This window comes from Cebidichthys violaceus, unplaced genomic scaffold, assembly GCF_023349555.1.
Source record: "Cebidichthys violaceus isolate CVI_PGR_0920_01 unplaced genomic scaffold, fCebVio1.0.p SCAF_13, whole genome shotgun sequence".
Classification (NCBI taxonomy): Eukaryota; Metazoa; Chordata; class Actinopteri; order Perciformes; family Stichaeidae; genus Cebidichthys; species Cebidichthys violaceus.
The window spans coordinates 1,383,526-1,408,085 of NW_027176296.1; the positions used below are offsets into that span (position 1 = coordinate 1,383,526).

General features: G+C 39.3%; 2 protein-coding genes across 2 annotated transcripts; both read left to right on the forward strand.

The window, feature by feature from the left end:
* Window positions 1–2,752: 2,752 nt before the first annotated feature.
* On the forward strand, window positions 2,753–10,617 carry lpla (lipoprotein lipase a). The gene is made up of 10 exons (XM_068707270.1): window positions 2,753–2,992; window positions 3,908–4,113; window positions 4,746–4,925; window positions 5,577–5,688; window positions 6,462–6,704; window positions 7,299–7,541; window positions 8,272–8,392; window positions 8,658–8,840; window positions 8,975–9,082; window positions 9,209–10,617. Exons 1-10 carry the CDS (start codon window positions 2,881–2,883, stop codon window positions 9,258–9,260), a joined length of 1,560 nt encoding a protein of 519 aa, XP_068563371.1. The 5' UTR covers window positions 2,753–2,880; the 3' UTR covers window positions 9,261–10,617.
* A 5,854-nt stretch (window positions 10,618–16,471) lies between these two features.
* LOC137870232 (lipoprotein lipase) lies at window positions 16,472–23,513 on the forward strand. The gene is made up of 10 exons (XM_068707271.1): window positions 16,472–16,711; window positions 17,517–17,713; window positions 18,082–18,261; window positions 18,650–18,761; window positions 18,868–19,101; window positions 19,875–20,117; window positions 20,694–20,814; window positions 21,097–21,315; window positions 21,494–21,598; window positions 22,247–23,513. Exons 1-10 carry the CDS (start codon window positions 16,612–16,614, stop codon window positions 22,266–22,268), a joined length of 1,533 nt encoding a protein of 510 aa, XP_068563372.1. The 5' UTR covers window positions 16,472–16,611; the 3' UTR covers window positions 22,269–23,513.
* The last annotated feature ends 1,047 nt before the right edge of the window (window positions 23,514–24,560 follow it).

The window sequence follows — 24,560 nt, forward strand, 5'->3', positions numbered from 1 at the left end:
CGCTACTGTCAACTGTTGCATTTTGTCTGCCCGTCTTTAATCAGCTGCTGCTCTCATTCTCCCCCTCTATGTTTCTTCTACATCCCAATCCCTTTGCATGCCAGGGTGTGTCTCATAAAGGATATGATATTCCTGCCCTGTCATATACCTCTGTGGGTCTCCCTTGGGGTCAAGTACAGTAACTTCAGTGAATGATGGGGGATAGGCGTTTCTCCTCTCTCTAATCACTGGGTTGGGCCTGTTGGTCTGGCCATAAGCATCACCTTCGTGACGATCACTGGCAGACACATAAAGACAAACACACCTCCTCATAGGCATACATACACTTCAACATGTCAGATAAAAGAAACGGGATACTATAATTAGAGAAGGAAAATTGCAGAAGTTGATGACTGAATTGTGCAGAAAATGCTGGTCTTTCATGAAGGAAAGTGAATCAGCTTCTTCCTATTTTTCTTTTGTATTCATGCAGACTTAGCATTTAAAGTTATGTTCAGTTTTCCTTTGTGAACATCTCAAACAACACTTGCTATTATTGAATCACCTGGAGATTTCATGATTTCCCCTGATTTTTATGAGAACTGCTTATACACATGTGATGTTTCATTAAAGGTAGAAGCTCAGTTTGTGGCGAATGGAAAGGTTTCGCTTCAGTACTTTTCTATTGGGTTCTAATGAGGTCAAGGGGCGAAAAAGAAGATACTTGTAGGAAGAAAGACGTGGTTGAATTTGCAATTATTGTTATTATTTGCACATACATTACTTGGGTCTGTTGGAACCCAAACAATGACGAAGTAAAGCGAGTGTCAATAGAACACAAGTGTAAAATGACTACTATGCAGATAAAGGTAAACAAGACAAAAAGTAAGGGTTAGATGAATGTAACACTTATCTTTTGCTTCTTCTCCTCTTGTCTGTGGCTTTTTTTTTTTTTTTTTTTTTTAAGGCAACACAGAACACTTTAAACAACACGGCCCCCCTGAGTCAAGCACCACACGTAATATCTTAATCCAAAATCTCAAACAGTTTTATCTCTACGGGTTTTAGAAGAATAATATTCCTGGGGGCGACATCTTACACAGACCTGATAAAACAAATGCATATCAGGTTTAAAAACATGGAAACGTTATCCTGATGGAAAAACATGTATATACTATAGGTTGATCTGTTTTGTAGCCCTCAGTTTGTAGAGAAAACAAAGGTGTAAAATATTCTCACGCAGTTGTTTCGGCATGAAAATCATCCATAAATCTTATAGGGGCTCGGACACATTTCCTTCATGCATGCTCTCAGTTTACATGTGTCTTTGATTTCTCTGGAGTTTTTGAGTTTCTTCTGTGCCCCCAAGTGCCGCAAAGGGGTTTAACTACCAGCGTAAAGAATGCACTGAGCGTCTCAACATCTTGTTTTCATTTTACATGACATGATATGAGATGGGAATGTACTTTTATTGATTTATATTATTATTAGCTTTTCACGCTTCCTGTTTTTTTCAGTAAATTGGGATCCAGTTGTGCTTTGTCATTGTTTTCGAGTGCAGACTCACCAGTAATCCACCAATAGGAAAGGGGGCTTTCAAACACCCACCCACCGCTCAGAAGCTCTGTGTAAGATGATCACATCGGACTTGGCTTCAGTGGTCTCTGACTGACAACACCATGGCATCAGTTAACTAAATCACATGATGAACATCAGTGATATGTCAGTGATTACGTTTAGAAAAAAATGAAAACTAATTTAATTCTGACCCTCTGATCAGGGAGATACTTGGTGCTGGAGAGGTTTGATGTATTTGGGTATGAAAAGACTATAATTCACTAGCTTGTGACAGACTGTGCTGTTATTACTGTGATTTATTTGTCTTACTTATCTTTAATTGTTTGTCTTTGATGTGTACCCAGGACTCTTGGAGAGCAGTTCTGATACTGACTGAATTATCAGTGAAATAAAGTAAACTGACATTGACTTGCAAGTGACAGAGCCATAAATGAATTGGATAAAATGTTATTTATTGTCTTATTCTTTTGACAGAGCATTTGATTCCTTAATTGCTGTTGAGATATAAGAAGAATTTCAACCAATATAACAAAACATGTTTCTGAAATACATGCCTACCCTTTAAGTACATTTTGCTGATAATACTTTCATACTTTTAATTTAAAAGCATTTTCAATGCAAGTCTTTTACTTAATAATGTTGGCTTGAATGTATAAAAAAAATACACAATATTGATAATATTGGCTTGAATGTGTAAAAAAAAATAGATTATATAAATATTTTTCCATATACATTCTTGCTTCTTTTCAATAGCTTATTATGAGTTATGAACAACAAATGTCCCCTTGCGGGATTAATAAAAAAATAATCTATCTATCTATCTATCTATCTATCTATCTATCTATCTATCTATCTATCTATCTATCTATCTATCTATCTAGCACATTTTAACAATGTAAATTTGTCTGAGGCAACTTTACTGCAATTTGCTAAAAATCTAACAATCTAATTGGTGGTTGATAATTGGCACTAATGACACCGTTTCCATGAACCTAATGACACATTCCGGTGGGCTCCGGTTAGTCAGCTCTCCTGTGCAGAAGATTGTGAATGATTTCCCTTCAGTGATTTCAGAGCAAGGACAAAGTTTAAACTCCGCCCCTCTAACCTTCAGCCAATCATGTTTGAATATTCAAATGAGCCACCCATAAAGATGACTTGGAGAGGCAACTGTGACAGACCATAAGAACCTTTACTCCCAAACCGCAACTGCATACCACTTTTGTGTTTTGAATCATACGCTTGGATATACAGCCGGTCCGCCGGACACCAAGATAACTTTTAATTCAGAATATTTAAGAAGAAAAGAAACTTAGCAATAATATGGGAAAAGAAAATATCAGTTTTTTGTCTGTTTGGATAATTTTGGGGAAAATCTTTGCAACTTTTTCTTCTGACCCTGAACTCACCACCACCACCACCACCACTGTGTTCGGTAAGAGCGACCTATCAACTTGTTTGCCTGAAAAATATGTTTTCATGATTCATCCGCAGTTCTAATGAGGCAGCAATTACATGCGGGGATCAGGTTCATTCCTCATGAAGTTCCGTGGTGACCGCGAGTAACCTTGTGAAACGCTTTCACAGTTCAGGTCTGCATCCTATTTCATGCCGTTTAGGTCCATGTGTGCATGAAGTAAAGCGGCTGCTACGGGCCTTTTGTCTGGAGAGAGAACAGAGGAAAAACAAAACACTAACGGTGAAAAACAAGAATGTTGTAAAATAAAATAAAATCGCATTATTTTTAGCGTAAAAAACAAAAACATACTCAATGTTTAGTTAGAAATCATTTTTTAATGGTATTTTTTTCAAGCCATTTAGATTTGTTTGATTTTTTTTTTTTTTAAAAGACTTAAGTTTAAGTTACAAAACAAGACCCAGTGGAATAATCAGATTAGTTTAGGCTGTATCCAGGTTTTATCAACTGACCTGAATCTCTTAAGGAATTCCAGGCTTTTAACAATATTTTAATGCTTAATTCATTTTATGCTGGTAGAAGTACGGTGGAGACAAAAGGGGGCGACACTGCCATGCTCTATGTCTCTACTAGTTCACTGACCCACTGGTGTGATCAGTGGTCTATGAGTTTGACAGATAGAAAAGCAGCAAGTTTGTAATTTGCATGAAAAAGTTTCCTGTTTGTTGATTCCGTTGTGTTTATTTTGTTCGCTGCATGACAATTTGTGATTAAACTGTTTCAAATTGCTGCCTGGTTGTTGTATGTATGCATAGAACTGGAAGGTGTAATAATAATGTTCTCTAATGTTCAGTTTCCCTGACTTGTGCATGCAACCCTCTACATTTCTATCATACCATAATGATCTAATCCACTGCATACTGTTTGTAACAGCAAACAGCACAGTCACCGGTACTCCCCTGCCGACCACTTCTGAATGGATCACAGACTTGAGTGACATTGTGTCCAAGTTCTCCCTGCGCACCGTCGACATCCCAGATGAAGACATGTGCTACATTGTGGCCGGCAGCCCAGAAACCATCAAAGAGTGTGAATTCAACTCAGAGACACAGACCTTCATTGTGATACATGGCTGGACGGTATGCTAAACTCAATACATCTCATGTAAAGTTGTCACCAGCATGCAGTACTATAGAAAACCATGTTAAAATCACAGGTATCGCAGCAGGTCTAGCTTATGGGTGCCTGGTTTGTTAATTAAGTATTTATTTGTGTATTATGTATGTAGGTTATGTGATCTGTTTTTGTTTTGGTCCTCTCAGATGAAAAACTTCTAATTCTCTTCTAGCTCAGAGATAATTATGAAGTGAAATTATACCACCAATACCAGTTTTAAAAAATGCCATAAAACTGAACTTAAAATAGAGTTTGAGTATTGCCAATGAAATATTGAAATTTTGAATGTTGAGCCAAGTCCTAACTGATGAGATGAATGTAACAGTAAATGCACATTTCAGAGCAGACAGGCTGAGAGCAGTGAGTTAGCTCTGCACACAGAGCATGCATCTCCTCCTATAATGGGAATTAGTCATGCAACAAGATTTGAACCTGAAGACAATTTGGCTTCTCTCTAACCACACAACACACAGAATGAGGGCTAAAGCCAGAATGAATCACACCATCCAGCAGCTGACCTCAGAAATGTGTGTGACCGTTTGTGTGTGTGTGTGTGTGTGTGTGTGTGTGTGTGTGTGTGTGTGTGTTACTACAGGTGACCGGGATGTTTGAGAGCTGGGTGCCCAAACTGGTGTCTGCTCTCTACGAGCGTGAACCCAGTGCCAATGTGATTGTGGTGGACTGGCTGACCCGCGCCAACCAGCACTACCCGACCTCTGCAGCCTACACCAAACTAGTGGGCCGCGACGTGGCCAAGTTCGTTACATGGATACAAGTGAGTGTTTTCATTGATCAGTGTCCAGCTGGCTGACACATAGCTGACAAACAGCTGGATCAAATTCTCATCCTCTTTGTCAAAAAGTGGATTTCCCCCACTGCTTTTGCATCACCAAAACGTTCACTGCATTCTACGTTAATCTGCCAGCAAAGAAGTTGGAGCAGCCGGAGAATCTGTGACAAATTTGTAATTGATGATGTAATGCTTTTCAACCCGGTGGTGCTGCTGCAGATATGGTTTCTCTACTGGTTATGATTTGAAACGTCCTATGAAAGGTGTTTTATGGCCGTATCTGTGGCTCACAGCAGCTTCTCATTATAACGCTCAGTTTTTAGTAAAGCTCAGACTTTGTTTGACCGATTTAAGGGCAAAAAGGTGTACTGGCAGGAATAACGTTATCATGTCTTTGTCCTTTTATTTACATCACTTCCAAGTTTAAAGCTTGCAGAGTTTTGGCAAAGCATACAATTACACAAATTAATCCTCATCTTGGATTGTGTCCAAAACTCCATTAAGACTTGAACAGAGTGCTTTGCCAGGTACAGCCTACTATTAGTTTTATTCCCTCCAGCAAGTCTGTGGGATTCACTGTTTTACGTTATGTCCACATGTTCTTCTGGTACATCTGATCCATCTCCTCGCTTTCAGAAAGAGCTGCAGTTGCCCTGGGAGAGGATTCATCTGCTGGGCTACAGTCTGGGAGCACACGTGGCTGGAATTGCCGGAGACCTCACAGACCATAAAATCAGCAGGATCACAGGTGAGAATGTCAATTTAACCAAAGGATCATCATCCGCTTACTTTACTAACAGTGTTTAGATCTATTTAAATGAAAAGTGCGTCATTGATTTCAACTGCCTCCATTAGAGCAGTGTATAACCTCCTTTTTACAAAGTGCACGAGAACATTTACGACCATGCGTATTGTGTTTTAACAAAAAGCATTTTGGCTCATTTCTTAGACACTTTAATATCTAAATTTAGTCTCTGAGCCGGTGAATTAATGCGTGTAAACATACCAAACTGTACTGTAATGTAAGATGCAGGCCCTGCTCATAAAAACAAAACACTACACCAGTGAAATATAATCGGCCGGCCATTCCAGGCCCGTATTGTAAATGTGCTGTGAACCAGTCGGTGCCAGTATGCGGGTCCAATCCCCCATTTGTCCCCATGGAGTTTATTGAGTTTGGAAATCTCTCTGACCTGCTTAGAATAATGGTATGTTTACTGTGATCAAAGGCAGGAGCCCATTAACAACCCGCAATCACTACTTCACATTGTCCTGAGCTTCAGTGGTTCTGCAGAGCTGCACATGAAGAAAAGAGACCAAAATAAACACACTCAAATATTTAAATGTACAGTTTTATCGGTAGATCAGTGTGATCAAAGTGAGCATTCAATTCATTTCAGCTTTTATGTGTCTTTTACGATCTACACAATCATTCTTCATGGAGAATTGTGCACAACAAATAAATTCTTCCTAAACAGGTGAGGCGTCGCTGAAATTTGCCTCCCTCTCCTTTTTATCTAGGTCTGGATCCTGCTGGTCCCACCTTCGAGCACGCAGACAACCAGGACACCCTTTCCAAAGACGATGCCCAGTTTGTGGACGTCCTGCACACCAACACCAGGGGCTCCCCGGACCGCAGCATCGGCATCCAGAGAGCCGTGGGCCACATCGACATTTACCCCAACGGAGGCACTTTCCAGCCTGGCTGCGACATCCAGAATACATTGTTGGGGATTGCATCGCAAGGCATCAAGGGCTTCCAAAGTATGTCTACATGTTCTTCTCATTGTTCGTTCCTCACTACACTTCTTGTGATGATGCTTTGGGTTTGGTTGCAATCTATATACTGTAAACTAAACTTCAACCTGGTGGCATGTGGGCATGTATCTGCCCTTATTATTTGACTCCAGTGGCAACTAATGGAGTGTTTTTCACAGACAATTTATGTTCTTGGATTTATTTCATATGTCCTGGAATGTAAAAAAGTTACGTATAATTGACGAAAACTTAAATTTAGGTTGAACTTTTTACTCCGGTTGCTCAGACCTAGTGTATTACCAACCTTCTTTTTGCAACAATGATGTTGTAAACTGTCAAGTTAGGCGTGTGTAAGTTTACATGTTGTCAACAGACACTTTAAGTCTATAAAAGCTTTCAGGGCTACAATTAAAATATGTTTGCCTCCAGTCGTTACAGCCACAGATTCACAGAAGTGTTTTAACTGCGCAAGGCAGCTAAAAGTTCAAAGTGAGAAATGCCGTAAAAGCCTCACATGAGGAAGACATTTACACTGTTGCATGACGTCACGCCATAGAAGGCGCAGAGGGTTCACAAGCGTCTGTACTCTGTGTGCTTCAGATATGGACCAGCTCGTCAAATGTTCCCACGAGCGCTCCATCCACCTGTTCATCGACTCTCTGCTGAACACCCAGCAGCAGAGCATGGCTTACCGCTGCAACTCCAGAGAGGCCTTCAACAAGGGCATGTGCCTCAGCTGCAGGAAGAACCGCTGCAACAAGCTGGGCTACAACATCAACAAGGTCCGCACGTCCCGCAGCGCCAAGATGTACCTCAAGACTCGTGAAATGATGCCTTACAAAGGTAAACACGGGGGGGAGAGGAACATGCAGAGAGGCGTTTGTAGGCTTTGTGTCCTGTGCAGTGCTAGAAAGAAATACTTTGAACTACTATAGAAAAGTCTGACAGGGTTTATGGACTTTACCAAGGATTAGTGAGATTCGAGTTAATGGATGCACATACCTTAATAGGAGTAATCCTCAGTGTTTGAGCTACTGTTGTTGAATGTGCTTAGTGTGGATGTGGCTGCTTGGAGCTGTAATTCCTATTAGTACAGTTAGCAATGGTACAAATAGACTACACACAATGTTCACACAGCTGTAGACTTGTACAAGTAGCAGGTATTAAGGAGGTCACATGCAGAAGAGGTCATGGGTATTTTAGTTGCTTGGGGAATGCTGAGGTAATGCAACACCACTACATGTGATACAATATGAATGGAAAAGTTTATTTAAGAATTTGGTAATAGTCAGCAGTATTTCTGTGCAAAGATTAGCATACCTGGTAAACAGTTCTTTTGTAACGGATATATATGAGGGTCTGTGAATGTAACCAAGACGGATTTAGCCCAAATCTGTGTTTATATGCAGCACTGTTGCAGTGCCATGAAGACAGAGAAAGGTTACAGAAGGGCGTTAAAAGTATTAAACTAACTTTAAGTAGTGGTTTATGAGAGCCGTGGGTCAGTTGCTGAGAAGCCGTCAATCTGCGTGAGAACGTGTCTAAAGTGTAAACTCTGTTTCTTTTCTCGTAGTTTTCCACTATCAAGTCAAGGTGCATCTCTTCAGTGAGGACCCGCTGAGCTTCACCGAGCAGCCAATGAAGATTTCTCTGTATGGAACCCACGGAGAGAAGGAGGACATTTCCTTCGTCCTGTACGTACATTAAACAGCACAATTATTTTTACATACCGTCATGTGAAAAAAAAACCCAAAACATGCATGTGGAAATTACAAGACAAAGTAGACACATGGTCAACAACAGTGTTTCCTGACCATAAATAAAGACCATAAAGGCACCATTGCTATATATGTCAAACACATACACACATACATACCCCGGACGCCTGCACTGCGTCAATGTAGACAGTCTAAACTGAGCTGCTGACCTTTGAACTTTGCTCTTCTTGTCAACCCTCAGGCCGATCCTGAACGCTAACACCACTTTGTCGTTCCTCATCACCACTGATGTGGATATTGGAGACCTGATGATCGTGAAGCTGCGCTGGGAGAAGGACACAATCATCAGCTGGTCAGACTGGTGGGGCAGCAGCAAGTTCCACATCCGAAAACTGCGCATCAAGTCCGGGGAGACCCAGTCCAAGTGAGTCTCCATCACAAAGATATGATTATCTAGAATAAACTGGAATAGATCCATTGACACTTCAGACTGGAATTCCTTTTTTTTTTAATTGTGTTGTTACTTTAAAGTGTTTTTCTACCTCCATGTGATCTCAGGGTGATCTTCAGCTCGAAGGAAGGAGAGTTTGCCTACCTCGTCAGGGGAGGAGAACATGGAGTCTTTGTCAAGGCGAAAGAAGACAACATGAGCCGTAAAGAAAAACTGTAAGTTGAAGAGAAGCTTCCTGTATATGGAGCCTTGTTATTTATTGTCAATTATTAATTGACGTATTTCAAAATCCAGTTTTAGCAGAAGTTCTCCTGTTCACTGTTGTCTTTTCTTCTCTGCAGGATGCACAAGCTGAAAATGCAGGGCAGTCTTTTTGAGCAGAACGACGCTTAAAAGTTGCACTTGAACACACATCATGCATCCATCTCTACACGCATAGCCAAAGATGGACTGCACACTGCAACACTGGGAAAGCCATAGCAAGCAACTGGACATATACTGAATGCTGCCTGTTTTTTCTTCTTCTAAATTTTCCTCCTCTTGTGCCTCATGACTTCAACCAACACAACCTCATCCACAGTGCTGGAAATCAGTCTGCTCACAAACTCTCTCCTGTCTCTCCGCATATTCTGCTGCTGACACATGTTACAGCTTTCTTTGTGATGATGTGCTCACATATGACAAATGTACACTTTCAGTAGCATTTGCTGCATATCTTTGTAATCATTTGTTTATGCTTCTGTAGCCCATATATACTGTTTATACTGATTTTGATGTACTTTTAACCCCTGAAGTGTTTGTTTTTCTTTGCCTTTGTGAACTTGGATTATTGTTCATGTATAAATGATTCAGAGTGATAGGCATAATTTAGGCACATCTTTTTGTTTGTTTTTTATTTCTTAAATGTGCAAAATGATAATTTTGTCTCAAATGTTTTTCTTTGCCGAACCACTAATTGCGAACAATCGACAGGGACCAAAGAAGTATTTACTATCTACTGAATGGAGAATCACAGCAGTCTTTGTAAATACCTTTTTTTAATCAGTATTATATTATATACATATATATCAATATTTTAAATATGAGTAATGTGTTAATATCTGATCTTTTGAAGCCTTGCTTGTTCTTTGATTGTGTGTCACTGGTCACTTTAAAAGGCTCTCTGTCCCCTGCAGCCATTTAGATGTCAAAGGTCATTGAGATTGGGTCCAACAGGGAAATGCATCTTTTAATTTGGGTATTTTATTTCCTGAAATTTAAATCAGGTCACTTTTAAATCCAATAATGGCTAGGTGCTCTTTAGTTACTTCATGAATTGGCCAACAGTGTCTCACCTGCAATAGTTTACATCATTGACTTAACTCTGTATACAACGTGCCCTTATTTTGAAAAGGTCAAACTGTACTTTACAAAATTGCTGAAAATAAACATGCAAGCCCTGATAATTTGTGATGGACTGGCCTACATGTTAGCCATAATACATCTCAAGAATACTTCATATTGTATTTACTGAATGTACATTTATATATTTGTATATCAAGCTGTAATATATTTTGGGAGGCTTCCATTGTCATCTGTATTTTTTTTTATTATAAATGAAGTATTTTGTCATTTTATGCTCGAGGCTTTGGAAAGATCAATTAAATTGGTCTCCATGCCAGCTGTTCAGTGAATTTACTTTCATGAACTGAGATGCAGTGCACTGTATAAATAAAGAGCCCAGGATGGTTTAATAAAGAGATAAACCACACATTCCAATACTCCTGACTGCTTTTAGTTGCTTTTAGATAATGATAAAATGATTAAAGCATCAAACGATTGTAGAAATTAATTGTCACTCAACAATCTGATGCAAATCAGATAAAAGAGCATCTGCCTGGTAGCATCATTGTCATCATCATCGTAGCTCATCGGTTTTAAAAGCAGATGAAATATATATTTAAAAATCAGTGATGATCACTCTGAGGGATCCACCTAAGCATCTTGAGGGTAAAAGCTCCTTGATTCAGGCTGACAAAGTGGTACATTTTCTACCAAATGGAAATATGTAAAAATGAAAAACATCAAGGACAACAATTTAAAATGTGATATTAAACTATACTCCATATATCAGTTTTGGTGATCAAAAAATGTATCGTTTGTTAGCTGAATCAACTATACATAAATCAGTGTCAATTCAAACTCTGCACTAATGCCTCTTATGTCTTGAACTATTCACAGTAAACATATAGACAGCATATGTTTTATTATGATTCTGATGTATATGTATGAGTTTGAGCTTAATTGCACCAGACGTGATTCTAGCACCTGCAAAGAGAGTTTTATAAACTTTTAAACAAAGAGTCTTGTACGTATATGCAGTATTTCAAACAAAAAACACTGAGTAGCACAAGTACTAGTAGTTTAAAAAGTACCCTGTGGAGCTTTTTATTGTGATCAGACACATTTTCATTCACATCCAAGGTTTCTAAATTTCTAAAGACTGTTATTTTAAAATGCTTGGTCACATGTCATGCTCCTCTTTCTTTGTAATCTAAATTAAAACCACTGTCATGATGTTAGGGCTGGCACTGTCAGTTGGTTCCAGTGTGAAACATTTTCGGACTATTGGATGGACTGCTTTTTAATTTGCTACACACATCCCTTGTCCTGAAGTGATGCATCTCAATGACTTTGGTAATGATTTGGTGTTGGTGGCAGATTTTAAGATATCTAATCCAAAAAACGAATGACCTCAGCTATACTTTGAGATTATTCTACCATAGCATTGCAACACTATGTTTTTTTAATAGCTGTCATAGCTAACTGTGTTTGGAGCATTACATGTGGCTCTCCAAACGGGGCCCCGGTTTTTTCAGTCGTCCGTGTCTGATGAAACAGATCCGGTTTTATTAAAATCAATGCAGCTGTTGACGAAGTGTGTTTTGCGACCCAAAGCGTATAATAATAATAATAACTTTATTTATATAGCACCTTTAAAAACAGAGTTTACAAAGTGCATTGACAGACAAAGCAGCAAAAGCTCAACAGTGAGGCTCAACAAAGCACAACTGCTAAGGTAAGAGTTAAACCCGGATAACACAGTACAATAAATGAATAGGAAAAAAACAGTTGATACGATAAAAATATACTAATAAAAAAATACAATTAAATAATTTAGTAAAATAATTTTGCAAAATCAACAAATGAAAATAAAGCAGTAAAGCAACAACATCACATACAGCCAGTCTGTAAAAATGTGTTTTAAGAAGTGATTTAAAAGAGATTACTGATTCAGCGAGCCTTATCTCCTCAGGCAGTTCGTTCCAAAGTCGAGGGGCCCTGATGGCAAAAGCACGGTCACCTTTAGTTTTCAGCCTCGACTTGGAACAGAAGGGCCCCACCTGAGGATTTAAGGCTGCTAGCTGGCTCATAGGGGGTCAACTTTTCCTCTATTTTGGGGCCAGACCCATACGTGCTTTAAAATGATCAGTAAAATCTTAAAAAATCAATTCTAAAACGAACAGGGAGCCAGTGAAGAGAAGCCAGGATTGAGGTGATGTGATGTAGTCTGTTAAATCCAGTGAGAAGCCGAGCTGCTGCGTTCTGAACTCTACCTACAACAGCTGTATATTGCACTTTGAGACCAAACATCAGTGACTTACATTTTGTATTGTGCCTAATTGCATCCTTTTCACACACTGCATAGTAACTTCAACAGCAGTTAGACATGTCTGCTGATGTGCTGCTCTACGCTGCCTCTGCACACTGTGTACTAGTCAAGTTCAGTCAAACTCTATTTGTACAGCACATTTAATAACAACCACAGTTGACCAAAGGGCTGTGTACTTTAAACCAACAATAAAGGGAAGCCGCTCAACAGAACATTGCTCTGCAGTGCCACAGTGTGTTTTAAATAAGTTGCTATTGAAACTGTAGAGCCGAGCTACCTCTCCCACATGGGTTACATCTGAGTTAACGGTTGTGCTCGTCAAACACAGAGGTCATTGTCGATCAGCCAACATCTGAAGCCACATAAAGCTCACATCCAACATGTTTTAATAGTACAGGAATATAGTTGGATGTGATCACTAAGCCAGCTTTGCTAGAAATTCAAAACACATTACGTAACACTGAACCGACCAACAGTATGAGTAAGAAAAAGTTGTATCTCTGATTCCTCAAGTTTGTGGATTAGTTCCTCTGAAAGAGATTCCACACAAGACTGCAGAAAGGCAGGAAAGGCATTGAGAACTGTTAGGAACTGTAAGTTAAAGAAGTTCAAAATTTTATTCACAGCTACAATTTAGAGTCTAGACTGATAATGAACTGGAGTAAAGTCTAAAACTTCAGTATCTGAAAGTATTCAAAGTTTATCAGACATTATACTATAATTCCAAAAGGAATAAAAATCATATTGCCAACAACTGTGTCAAAGTTGAGTAAATTGGTTACATCTTTCACGACGAAACAAAACAGATACACTGTGGTAACACTCCCTCATGACTTTGTGTTGTTAGTGGACGGGTGTTACTGAAGCCACAAAGGTGACTTTTAAAACCTGTTCGGTAGCCTGCACAGACCTGCGGCATGGCTCTCTACTGATTCACAAAAGTTTTTTTTGTGTGTTTGTCTTGAATCATCAAGAAGCATCAGACTTGTATTTGTACAACATGTGATCATGTGCCATACCTAGAAATCGTATTAGGAAATAAGTCTTGGAATAACAAATTGGCGGTAAACTTTGTGGATGAGTTGCTGTTTGTCCGCTCTCCCTCTCTGCTGGCACCAACAACTCTCTGCTGTGGAGGTCTGGCATCCGATTCACTCGGCTCTTCATCAACTCCTTGTCATCATGACTGAGTCTTTCCCCCAACAGAAGCGAGGAGGAATACAAATGCAGTCACTGCTTTTAGAGGAAAATGTTATGTTCATGGAAGAGAAACAGCTCATGAAGCCAGCTGGTCTGCTCTGGGAGTTTGTGTGTATGTGTGTATTACACAGTGTGGACTCTTGTAGCAGAGCAGCTCTCAATTAAACAGCTGGTATTTTGCAATTTTCAGGATTTTTATTTTCAAGTAAATAATTTGTTTTGCAAATAGCTGCAGGTTAGTTAAAATAATGATTATTGTGTGAAGACTTGTCCTTGCATGTAGCTTATTTTAGTACATTCACAAGAGGATTCAGATGCTGCAAACCTGTTTGACAGGATGAAAGTAAAAAGATGGTTAGTAAAGAAAGTCAATCGTAAACAAGAGTGTAAAACAGGTAGCGTAGTGTCCGCCCTCTGGTTGGCCCTCAGGTTAACACTGTTAGCTCTGTCAGCACTTTTGCCCATATTTGAGCTGTTAGCACTGTTAGCACTGGTAGCTGCAAGCTGCCAGCTCAGCCATTGAGAGCTTTGTGGAAGCAATAGAAATGCATGTATATGTCCTTTCATCCAAAAATAATTAAAGACAATTCATTTGGGAGAAATATTAGGTTTTATTACGCTGGTATCACACTGTTAACAAAAAATTGGCTACAATGTGAGTGATTTGTTAACAAGTGTTACCATGTCTGTGAACTTTATTGTTCAATTGACCTTCACAAGCAACAAGCTTGTAACTTTTCAACCATCGCCTCCTCGGCCTCCTGCCCAGTTTATCTTGGTATCTCGAGCCAGAGTTTTGGGCAACAAATCAGCCGCTATGAAGCCAAGTACTCTTGCCCACACGTTTGCACACAATCCCCAGCTGGCATGTAACAACATTTTTACAGTTAGTGAGTAAACTGCTTCATGCAACAGGTCACAGGTCAGAGTTTAATGGAAACTATTACATTTCTGATGCTTGATATGTTTCGATTGGTCAAGTCGAGTCTGCCAAGATGTCACTACGGTGGAGTGGAAAGTAACTTTTACTTTAAAGATCATATAGTCCATTATAATAATATGTTGTAAGTAATAATATTTACATAATATTAGATATCTATTAGGATATTCCGCATCAAATAGTTGACATGCCACAGGAATGTATTCTTAATAAACAGAATGTTCTTTAAAACCCCGTAAAACTTGGTCTCATAATAAATTCTTTACTTAGAGTTACAATTCATATCTTATATTTTTTTAATGAATAATAAAAAAGTGGAAATAATCATTAATTCAACTTAATGAGTTATTAAAGGGGAACTCCTCTGATTTTTATACATCAAAGTCTGTTTACCAGTCTTGTATGTGAGTAATGCATTTGTATGGTTGTATAAAGCCTTTTGTGACTCCAGCAGGAGCTAAGTGTGATAAATGAACTCAAGTGATGTCACTTGAGTAGGTGTCGGTTGGGGCGGAATTTTGAATGAGAAACAAATCTGAGGCTGTAGAGTCAGAAATAAGTGAGCTTCTAAGACTTCTGTTGTCTCCTCATCTCTGCTCGAGGCTAGAGGCTCGAGGCTACAATAGAAAACATAAAAAAACATGATAATTCTGGTTTTCTGCTGCATCGATTTTGATTCTTTTTTTCTTTTACTGTCTATTGTGAGTCAAAGTTTGAGGAATGCAATGCAAAATCGGTTAATTCATCTTTTAATAACCTTAATGGTTAGTTAATGACAGCATTTTTTTTAAACAGAGAGTTAAAACCTGATGCTTGCATGCTTTCAGCACACTAAAAATAATACTGCTTGATGCAGGTTTGTGTCTCCTTTGTATTCCCTCTCTCTAATGTCTTTGGTGCCATGACAACAGCAGATCAGTGAAAAGGGGCCCTAAATTGCCCTTAAGGGGCCCTTATGTCCAGCCAAGCTGCTTGCATCCTGGAATGTCAGGGAGAGACAGCCATAGGTAACCACGGATATACAGTAGGCTGTCTGCTACAGTGCACAACACTCTCCTGAAACATTCATGACCTGCTTCTGCAGCCTGCAACACACAAACCGACTGTACATTCTGACAACAGATTAAACCAGAGATCTCAGAGTTCATCAGTGATTACAGCCTTATTTGTTGTATTTCAATATTATTTTATTATTTTCTTGTGGTCAAGCATTTAGGGTAGAAAATTGGTATATAAATAAAGTTTATTATTATTATGAACTTTGTCTGATACAGTCGAAGCGAGAAAGCAAGACGACTTGAAACTCATCTTTGTCAAACTTGCTATACCTAAACGTTTACTATACTCTATACCATTTAAAACATGTCCTCCATTTGTTGTTATTTGCTGTTTTGTTTTTAATGTCTTATTTCTTGCAACCGTCTCATCATCTTTTGTGCAGCACATTCAATCTTTTTGTATAACATTTGCTGAATGAATACAATTTTAAATAATGTCATCACCCTTTCCTGCAGCTAATGGAGTAATCATTCAATCAATAAATGAATCAATTAAACAAACAGGAAAGCAATTACGCAGTAAGCCCAACATGCAGTAGTAGCCTATCTTGTTGGTGATTGAAACATACATTGAATAAAGTTAGAGACATGATTAATACACTTTACTGGTTTTAATAAGTCTTTCCTGCCAACCAGCGTTGTTAATTCTTTCGTAATGATTTACCAAACGCATATTTTTCCATTCCCCGCCCGGGACTCGGCAGCCAATGGCTTGTCAGAGGTGCTATTTAAGACGCGGACAGTTCAAGGTGGTTCAGATATCAGCGCTCTAAGCGCAACAGGACGCAGTGAATTATTCTGAGAAGGAATACATAAACTCTTCCGCCGCGAGATCCGATTGATTGAATTCATTGTTTGAGACATTTTCTCCAGAAGGAAGCAGCTGGAAAAGCAATGAAAGCGTGGCGAGTTCGGTTTCTGTACTTTCTGGTGTTGAATGCAGCTGTGCAGTATGTGACGTCTCTGGAAGAAGAGCTCACCGATTCTATTTTTGGTGAGTTGCCAGTTCAAACTTAATTCAACTGTCACACACATCGACACACGTTTGTGCAAAACTGCGGGATTTGAGCGCGTATGGAGGATATTTGTGTGTCATTTACCGCATTACTTTGTATGAGCTGGGTGTGCGTAGTTTGGACAGATAATAAAAGCAACTGTTTATAGGCTACTATGCATGACGTGTCTATGGTTGTCCTTGTGCTTTTTGGCGAATATCCAACTTTATTACTATTGTGAGAGACAAGGAAACAACGTGGTGAAAGCATTAGGCTACTGAATGGTCTCAACATCATTTCAGTTATCCAAATGCAGTTTTATATCATTTTTGTTTTAAATATGGTCCCTAAACCTCTGCAATACTTTGTCAATGTAATGGTCTGCATGCCTCCTGCATTCACCTCCCCACCCCCCACTCTGAAAACCGGCACAATCCCTGGTTGAGTTGAGTCAGCTGACTGTGCCAGGACCACTGAAACTTGCACAGATTATAGTCGGTGAGGTGGCAGGAACAAAGCTGGGAAAAACTCCCCTGTGGTTACCATGGAGCTCAGCCTGACCAAGTGATCCCCTGTAACCTCTTAGGACGGATCTTGTTTAAGGGGGAGGCTCATTTACTGAGGGGCCCCGAGGGGCCGGGTCTTATTGGAGCCATTCACTCCATTAGCTAGTCAGCCATCTCGGAGACCCTTAGATCTGCTTTACACATCTGACAAAAACACCAGCTTGACAGAGGGATTTCTTCTCTTCTCTTCTAACACATTTGTTCACACAGCTAATTGCTCGTCCTTCCTTTCTTTCAGGTAACTTCCTCGACCCCCTGAAAGACTTGTTTGAACACAAAGATGACAGCAATCAAACTGTCGCCAAATTCTCCCTCCGCAAACCATCCCATCCCGATGATGACCTGTGCTACATCGTTCCTGGCAAACCCGACTCCCTGGCAGCCTGCACCTTCAACAGCACCTCCAAGACCTTCCTGGTAATCCACGGATGGACGGTGAGTGGAGATGCTTCAGCCTGTTGTGACCTGCCTCCCGGTCTTTAAAACACCCAAGGGCTTTGTTCACTTCACTCTCCTTTGGTTTCGCAACAACACCTGTTACTCGGAGTGTGTCATTATATCGCCAAATTCCAGTGCCATTGAGTCTTAAATTCACCGAACCAACTTTCTTGACAAGCAACAATATGTTGTATTTAATACCAAAGAACATGCTGTAAAGAGGAGGTGGACTAGAGGTGGCTCTGATTTTTCAATATGGCCATTAAGCTAATTCTCCCTGAACTTCATTAAATTAATCCCAGTTTTATTAGCAGCTATGACGTTGTTGCATTGAAAGTTTAATGGTCTGACTGTCTTTTCAACAGTTGAGTGGGATGTTTGAAAGCTGGATGGCGAAGCTGGTTTCAGCGCTGTACGACAGAGAGCAGACTGCCAACGTCATCGTGGTGGACTGGCTCACCTCGGCACAGAACCACTATGTGGTCGCAGCTCAGAACACCAAAGAAGTGGGACATGAGATCGCTCGCTTCATCGACTGGATCGAGGTGATTGGGATAGAGTTGATAACTGTAACAGTAAAAAAAAAAAAAAAAAAATCAATTTAAAAATGAAATTAGAGAGTTGTTATTTATGCTGTAACTCTTTATAACAAGCCAAAACACTTGTTTAGTAGACACTGTCTTATACCTTATTGCAAAATAGTACTGTTCTGTCTGCGAGCTAGTAAACACAGTATAAATCCACAGTGACATTCATTTTGTATATATTTATTAGTCACTTTGTAACAGGATCTGTCACTTTAAAAAAAATGTATTCTACAATGAAACCATTCGTGATTTTTAAATCTTGTGATGTTTACTTTATCAGTGAAAGAGAGTATTTGTCTCACTGATTTATTTCATATTGTCATATTTTCATTTATGTACTTTAAAGGAAACCACCAACATGCCTCTAGAGAACATCCATCTGATTGGCTACAGCCTCGGGGCTCACGTGGCAGGATTTGCTGGAAGCCACGCAACCAATAAAGTCGGAAGAATAACTGGTAAAAAAACGATGTATTTGATAATACATCTTGCAGTTTAACTTGGTAACCATCAGTTAATTGGGAGTTGACTGGTTAATTCATTGTCATCTGTCTCTGTCTGCAGGTCTGGACCCAGCTGGTCCTGACTTTGAGGGAGAGCATGCCCACAGGCGTCTGTCCCCTGACGACGCTCATTTTGTGGACGTCCTCCACACCTTCACTCGGGGCTCCCTGGGTCTCAGCATCGGGATCCAGCAGCCTGTCGGCCACATTGACATTTACCCCAACGGAGGCAGCTTCCAGCCAGGCTGCAACCTCAGGGGGGCCCTGGAGAAGATCGCCAACTTAGGGTTATTTGGTGAGAATGACTTATAATGTAACTGCAAAATGTAAAAGCGTGAACTTCATTTTAAAACTAAATTACTGTAATTCTATTTAGGGTTACTTTTGTGGACATAAAAGACAAGTTTATATATCATTTCCCATAATAATCAGTTATTGTGATATCAGCAGAATTTTTTTTTAATGTCATAATATTTGTTTTTTAATCACCCAGTCTCACTCAGCATGACCATACATGTTGTTTTATAGAGGAAAAAAAAGCCTGGTTTATATTTTGGCTTCACATAATCATGCATTATTTAACATTTCTGCGAAGCAGTCATTGTTTTGCAAGTAAGTTTTGCACTCAAGTCCCAAGACAGGCAAGTCCTGAGTCATGTCCATAGTCCTAAACAAGTCGTTATGTAACTCGAGTCCACACCTCTGCTGCTAAGTATTTAAAGCCAGTATAACCGACAATGATGCATCGGCTGCAAACAGGTTATAAGGCACATTTTTGTGAATATTAGTAGATACACATAGAGTTCGTTGTCCAGAAGCTCCAATAACACTGGAGCTACTTGCTGCCTGTCATTAGTCTGTGTTGGGAGTTAACGTTGTTTCTGTCAGTTGCACAATGACCCTATATAAAACAGGCTGAAAATAAACAGAGGGCTCCAAACATGGCTGAGGAAAGGTCAGATAGAATGTCAGTCTTTTTGGCTGAGGAGGTTGACAGGTAAAGCAAACGTAACACATTGACGTAATTATGTATGTGTAATTAATTATGGTTCCCTCTTTCCTCATCAGCTATTACTGATGCAGTGAAGTGTGAACACGAACGTTCGGTCCACCTGTTCATCGACTCTCTACTGAACAAGCGGGAAGCAGCCAAAGCCTACAGATGCGGCAGCAACGACATGTTTGACCGCGGCATGTGTCTCAGTTGCCGAAAAAGCCGCTGCAACGCAGTGGGCTACGACATCAGCAAGGTCCGCAAGGCACGCAATGTTCAGATGTACACCAGGACTCGAGCCTCCATGCCTTTCAGAGGTCAGTGGACTTTATCAGTAGTGGTGTTTGTTTTCATGGTTGTTGTTCCATGTTTGAATAAACCGCAGCAAAAGTTCCCTCCAGGATGCACTTTCGCTTGAGAAAACATGATGTAATGCCCTATAGGGTTTCCTGTATGTACAATGTAAAGCAGTGTCCTCTTAGGTGGCCTTAAAATTGAGAAAACATGATAAGATAGAATGTCCCACATGCTAGAAAACTTTCCCTTTGAGTTTTTCTTTTTGCCCCTGCATCTCAGACAGACTGAGTCCTCTACTGGTTCAGTTTGTGAGAAGTTGAACAATTTTCCTACTTACCTCGAGTCAGATGAACTAATATTGTTGCAAAAACAAGGTCCAATGGCTAATTCCTCAATACGCACTGTTCTAAAAAACGTCCAAAGAAGTGATTTAAAAGAAATTAAAGATTTCTGAGCTCAATAGTGTTTCAGTTTCTGGTGGGTTTGACTGCAAAAGTCTGATCATCTGCAGCTTAGTTTTTTCTAAACCAACTAAATCTAAATTGGAGCAGCTTCATGCATGTTTAAAATGTTCCAAATGCTCTCTTGTTCTACAGTTTACCACTATCAACTGAAGATCCACTTCTCTAGTAAGGTGAATCGATCAGAGATGGAGCCGTCACTCACTGTCTCACTGTACGGAACAAAAGGAGAGACTGAAAACCTGGAGCTTAAACTGTGAGTGGGTGAAAACCTTCATAAAAGAGAATAACAGCACTGTGACTTGCATCTTGTAGGTTATGAGTTGTTTTGTAACAGTCGCACAGGAGTCAAAAAACCCCAGCATGAAGTAGAAACTATATAACCCGTGATATAAACCGCAGACTTGGCAGCATTGACTCTCGCTCTGTGGATTTACATCATGGTTTATGGTGCAGTGTTTATGAGGCTAAGCTAAATAAAATATCCCTACTGGCTACGAGTAGAACACTAACATTTCTCTCTATTTTTATGTGGCAGAAAGGAGAAGATAGCAACGAATAAGACCCATTCATTCCTGCTAGTGACAGAGAAAGATATCGGAGATCTGCTGATGTTGAAGTTTAAATGGGAGGAGACAAATGGTTGGTCAGCCTCCAACATGTTAAAGATGGTTTCCTCTTGGTGGTCCGGTGACTCAGACAGCGGCAACATGGAGGTTCACAAGATCCGCATCCGAGCTGGCGAGACCCAACAAAAGTAAGAAGTGCTCTATTGGGATAAATATTGATAGAAAATCAAAAAAATACTCATAATGTGACAAAAAACACACCATTTCTAGCAGTAGAAGTAGTACAAAATCTTGCCATGGATGAAGCTATTTCAGTGGATGAAGTGCTCATGCAGATGGACTGTGTTTTATGAATTTCTTTTTCAGGATGGTGTTCTGTGTAAAAGACCATGAAGCTCAGAAATTAACACAAGAGGTCACATTTGTTAAATGTAAGGATTCATGGAGGACAAACCCAAAACAAACAAAAAGGTAAGGCACCCTATACAGTTTCCCCAATCCCTGTTAAAGGGTTACTTTTGTATTTTTCAACCTGGAGCCTATTTTCCCATGTTTTTACGTTACGTGCATAGTGTCTTTTCAAAATAAACTTTCGTCTGCACAGGAAATGAGAAGAAGTCTCTCGGAGAAATCTTGTGTCGCATTCACATTTTCAAAATCAGCTAAATATTCAGCCATGACAGTGATAATCTTTTAGATAACACCAAGCTACGCTTTCTGTACTCCCAACACAACAAACTCCGATGCAGGCACTCCTCTCACTCACATTTGCGCCGTTGTCTTCCAGCAACAAGTCACATTACACAATAACAAACAAAAAGCGAATAATAAGCAAAAACAATCTTAGCCTGGCAACGGCAAAAGCGAGTACTTTTAGTGGACCTACATTGGCGATGAGGAGTTGCCCCGAGCGATTACAGCCTGTTTAGCGGCTGCCGGCTGCAGCATTTTAGCTCAATACTGGACTGGACCAATTAAAAAAATTGTTGTCCCCATTAGTCACTTAGAAAAAAACATGGGAGAATAAGGCCCAGGTTGAAAAATAGTTAGGAAATAAAAGTTAGCCTTTTCCAATACTGTTCATGCTTTTAAGTGAAACACACTTTGCTCTTTCTGTAGAATAACTCTGGAGAAACACTGACCTTGGAGAAAGGAATCCACTGTTGAACGTCCTTCAGTCCATTTCAGCACTTTTTAATTTATACACCTATAAAAGTACATTTGTTATTTAAAAAAAGATGTGTATGAATCCTGTCAAATATTTATGTTAAGAAAATTTGGTTTTTATGATACTAACTGTAACTTCATTGTTGCACAAAAAAAGTAAATGCTGTGGTCTTTGGTGCGTGTTTTGTATTCAAAGAGATGGATACTAGTCAGAGCCTCACATACTGAGAGGTGTGACGGACTGGGTTTACCTTAATAGTTCTGAAGGTACTGATGTCCCATTGTGTAAAATACTTCAAGTTAAATTTCATATAGCGGCCACTGTGAAGAATAATATCTTCTTTAAGTTCATGGAGGTCTGCAGGCACTTCTCAAAAAGAAGGCAAATAACCATTAAGATGACTTTCCTTAGGTTTTTTGCAATAGGGTACAGTTTATTTATGTATTATCTAACTGACTGAGCATTCACCACTGTGGCTCACTGCACTATATGTGACTGTGGGACCTGTAACAGTGTGCCTTACTGTAGACTGGCCCCAGAAGTAAGCTGCTGCAAATTGAACTTGTCTTAACTTAGTTGCTGTTTTTTTCCCTCAGTATACTTTATTATTATTCTATGAACTTTTTTAAACATCTGAACTTTCAAACGTTGTTTTAAACACTTGTTTTCACATCTACACCTCTGTGAAATGTCACTTTGAAGCTGTTACCTCAAATATGCACCTGCCATTTTGTCTACCATAGTTCTATTAAAGTTCTACTGAGGCTCAGTGTTATTCTCAATGTAGTCTATCACAAGCCTCTCTTGACTGCAGTTTTCTTCTCTGCATTTTACTTTTTAAATCCTGACAAAATGCTCTTTTGTTCATATTTACATTTACAGTTCTGTGAGCAAAATCTAAACCTTGGCTTGTTTGAGATCGGTACTGTGATCATCGTGACTTCATCTCCGCCTACTTTAGCAATGTAGAAACGTATTTTGCACTGACAACAGGGGAGATTGCGAAACCAAGTTACTTGTAGAGTTATGTAAATACCTTAATACAGATGTTTAATTTTGTTGTATGGAACACTGTTAGTTCTATATTTTTACGTCTGGATGAATTTAATCTGTAAAATGTGCATTTCTATCAAAGCATTTTGTACATATCTGTAAATATTCACTGTACTGTATAAATTCTTTAATAAACCAAAACTGCCACCGGGGTGGTCACCCTGAGCCTGACTTTTATTTTCAGGTTGTGACAGTGAAAAACAATAATAAACTTTATAATCATGAAAATGTTCCACTGTTATCGCTCAAACTTACCAGCACAAGGTTGTTTTATTCTTTTTCTTATTTATTATCAGTAGAAAACCTGTCTGTGATCCAAACATTTTCAACAATTTAAACTCTCACGTCTGCTTTTGATACAAAAGTGCTAGGAATTGTTAAATTACACAAAATAAGCTTGGATTTCTTCACGTCCTTGTAGTTGTGACGCCATTGGCCGACTGTGTCAAGGTGACCCAAGAGATTAACACGATCAGGACACGATCACACAGCTTCAGATTCATCCCCAAATAAACCTTTTAGTTATGGCATGTAAATCATTAGTGGTGGAGGAAGTGTTCGAAGGAAAAGCACACAAGTATTATCAGTTAAATGTACTTGTGATATTGAAAGTAGTTTTAACTGCTTTATGTACAGCAGTTTATTGCAGTGGGGGTCGGGGAACCTTTAATCTATCTGGGGGGCCGTGAGAGGATTATTGGAGTTGGAAAGAAGAGAAAGAACAAGATATGCTACACAGATTTGTATTTCTTTTTATATTTCTCTAGCCTTTGTTGTTTTTCTAAAATATTGCAGTATTTAAATGTGTCAACAATGTTCTTGAAAAATGTTAACCTTTCAATTGAAATAATGTAATTTGTATCTATAGCAGTCAAATAAAAACTGGAATAATATATACAAAATATCCCTCTGAAGCAGGGTTATTATTGTAAAAACAGTAAATAAATAGAAAATAAGCAGTGAAAAATATTGTTAGTAAACTGACACTTAAGAAAAACAATATCCTTCAAGAAAAAATGAAGCTAAACTGAAATAATACTATCTGGTTAAAACAACTAATACAAATTAAAAATGTTTTTGTTTTGAACCACAGAAATTGAGAGTTTACAGACTTGGCCTTCCAGAAGATGGCCCTATACCGCAATTGCGAACACTATAGTAGCGTAAATAATAAACATTATAACTGTAAACTATAAATAAAGGAAAAATAGC

Coding starts and splice junctions, on each gene's coding strand:
- lpla (XM_068707270.1), top strand. CDS start 2,881: ATGGGAAAAGAAAATATCAGTTTTTTGTCTGTTTGGATAATTTTGGGG. Junction 4,926..5,576: donor AGTTCGTTACATGGATACAA/GTGAGTGTTTTC, acceptor CCTCGCTTTCAG/AAAGAGCTGCAGTTGCCCTG. Junction 9,083..9,208: donor ATGAGCCGTAAAGAAAAACT/GTAAGTTGAAGA, acceptor TCTTCTCTGCAG/GATGCACAAGCTGAAAATGC.
- LOC137870232 (XM_068707271.1), top strand. CDS start 16,612: ATGAAAGCGTGGCGAGTTCGGTTTCTGTACTTTCTGGTGTTGAATGCA. Junction 18,262..18,649: donor GCTTCATCGACTGGATCGAG/GTGATTGGGATA, acceptor TGTACTTTAAAG/GAAACCACCAACATGCCTCT. Junction 20,815..21,096: donor GAAAACCTGGAGCTTAAACT/GTGAGTGGGTGA, acceptor TTTATGTGGCAG/AAAGGAGAAGATAGCAACGA.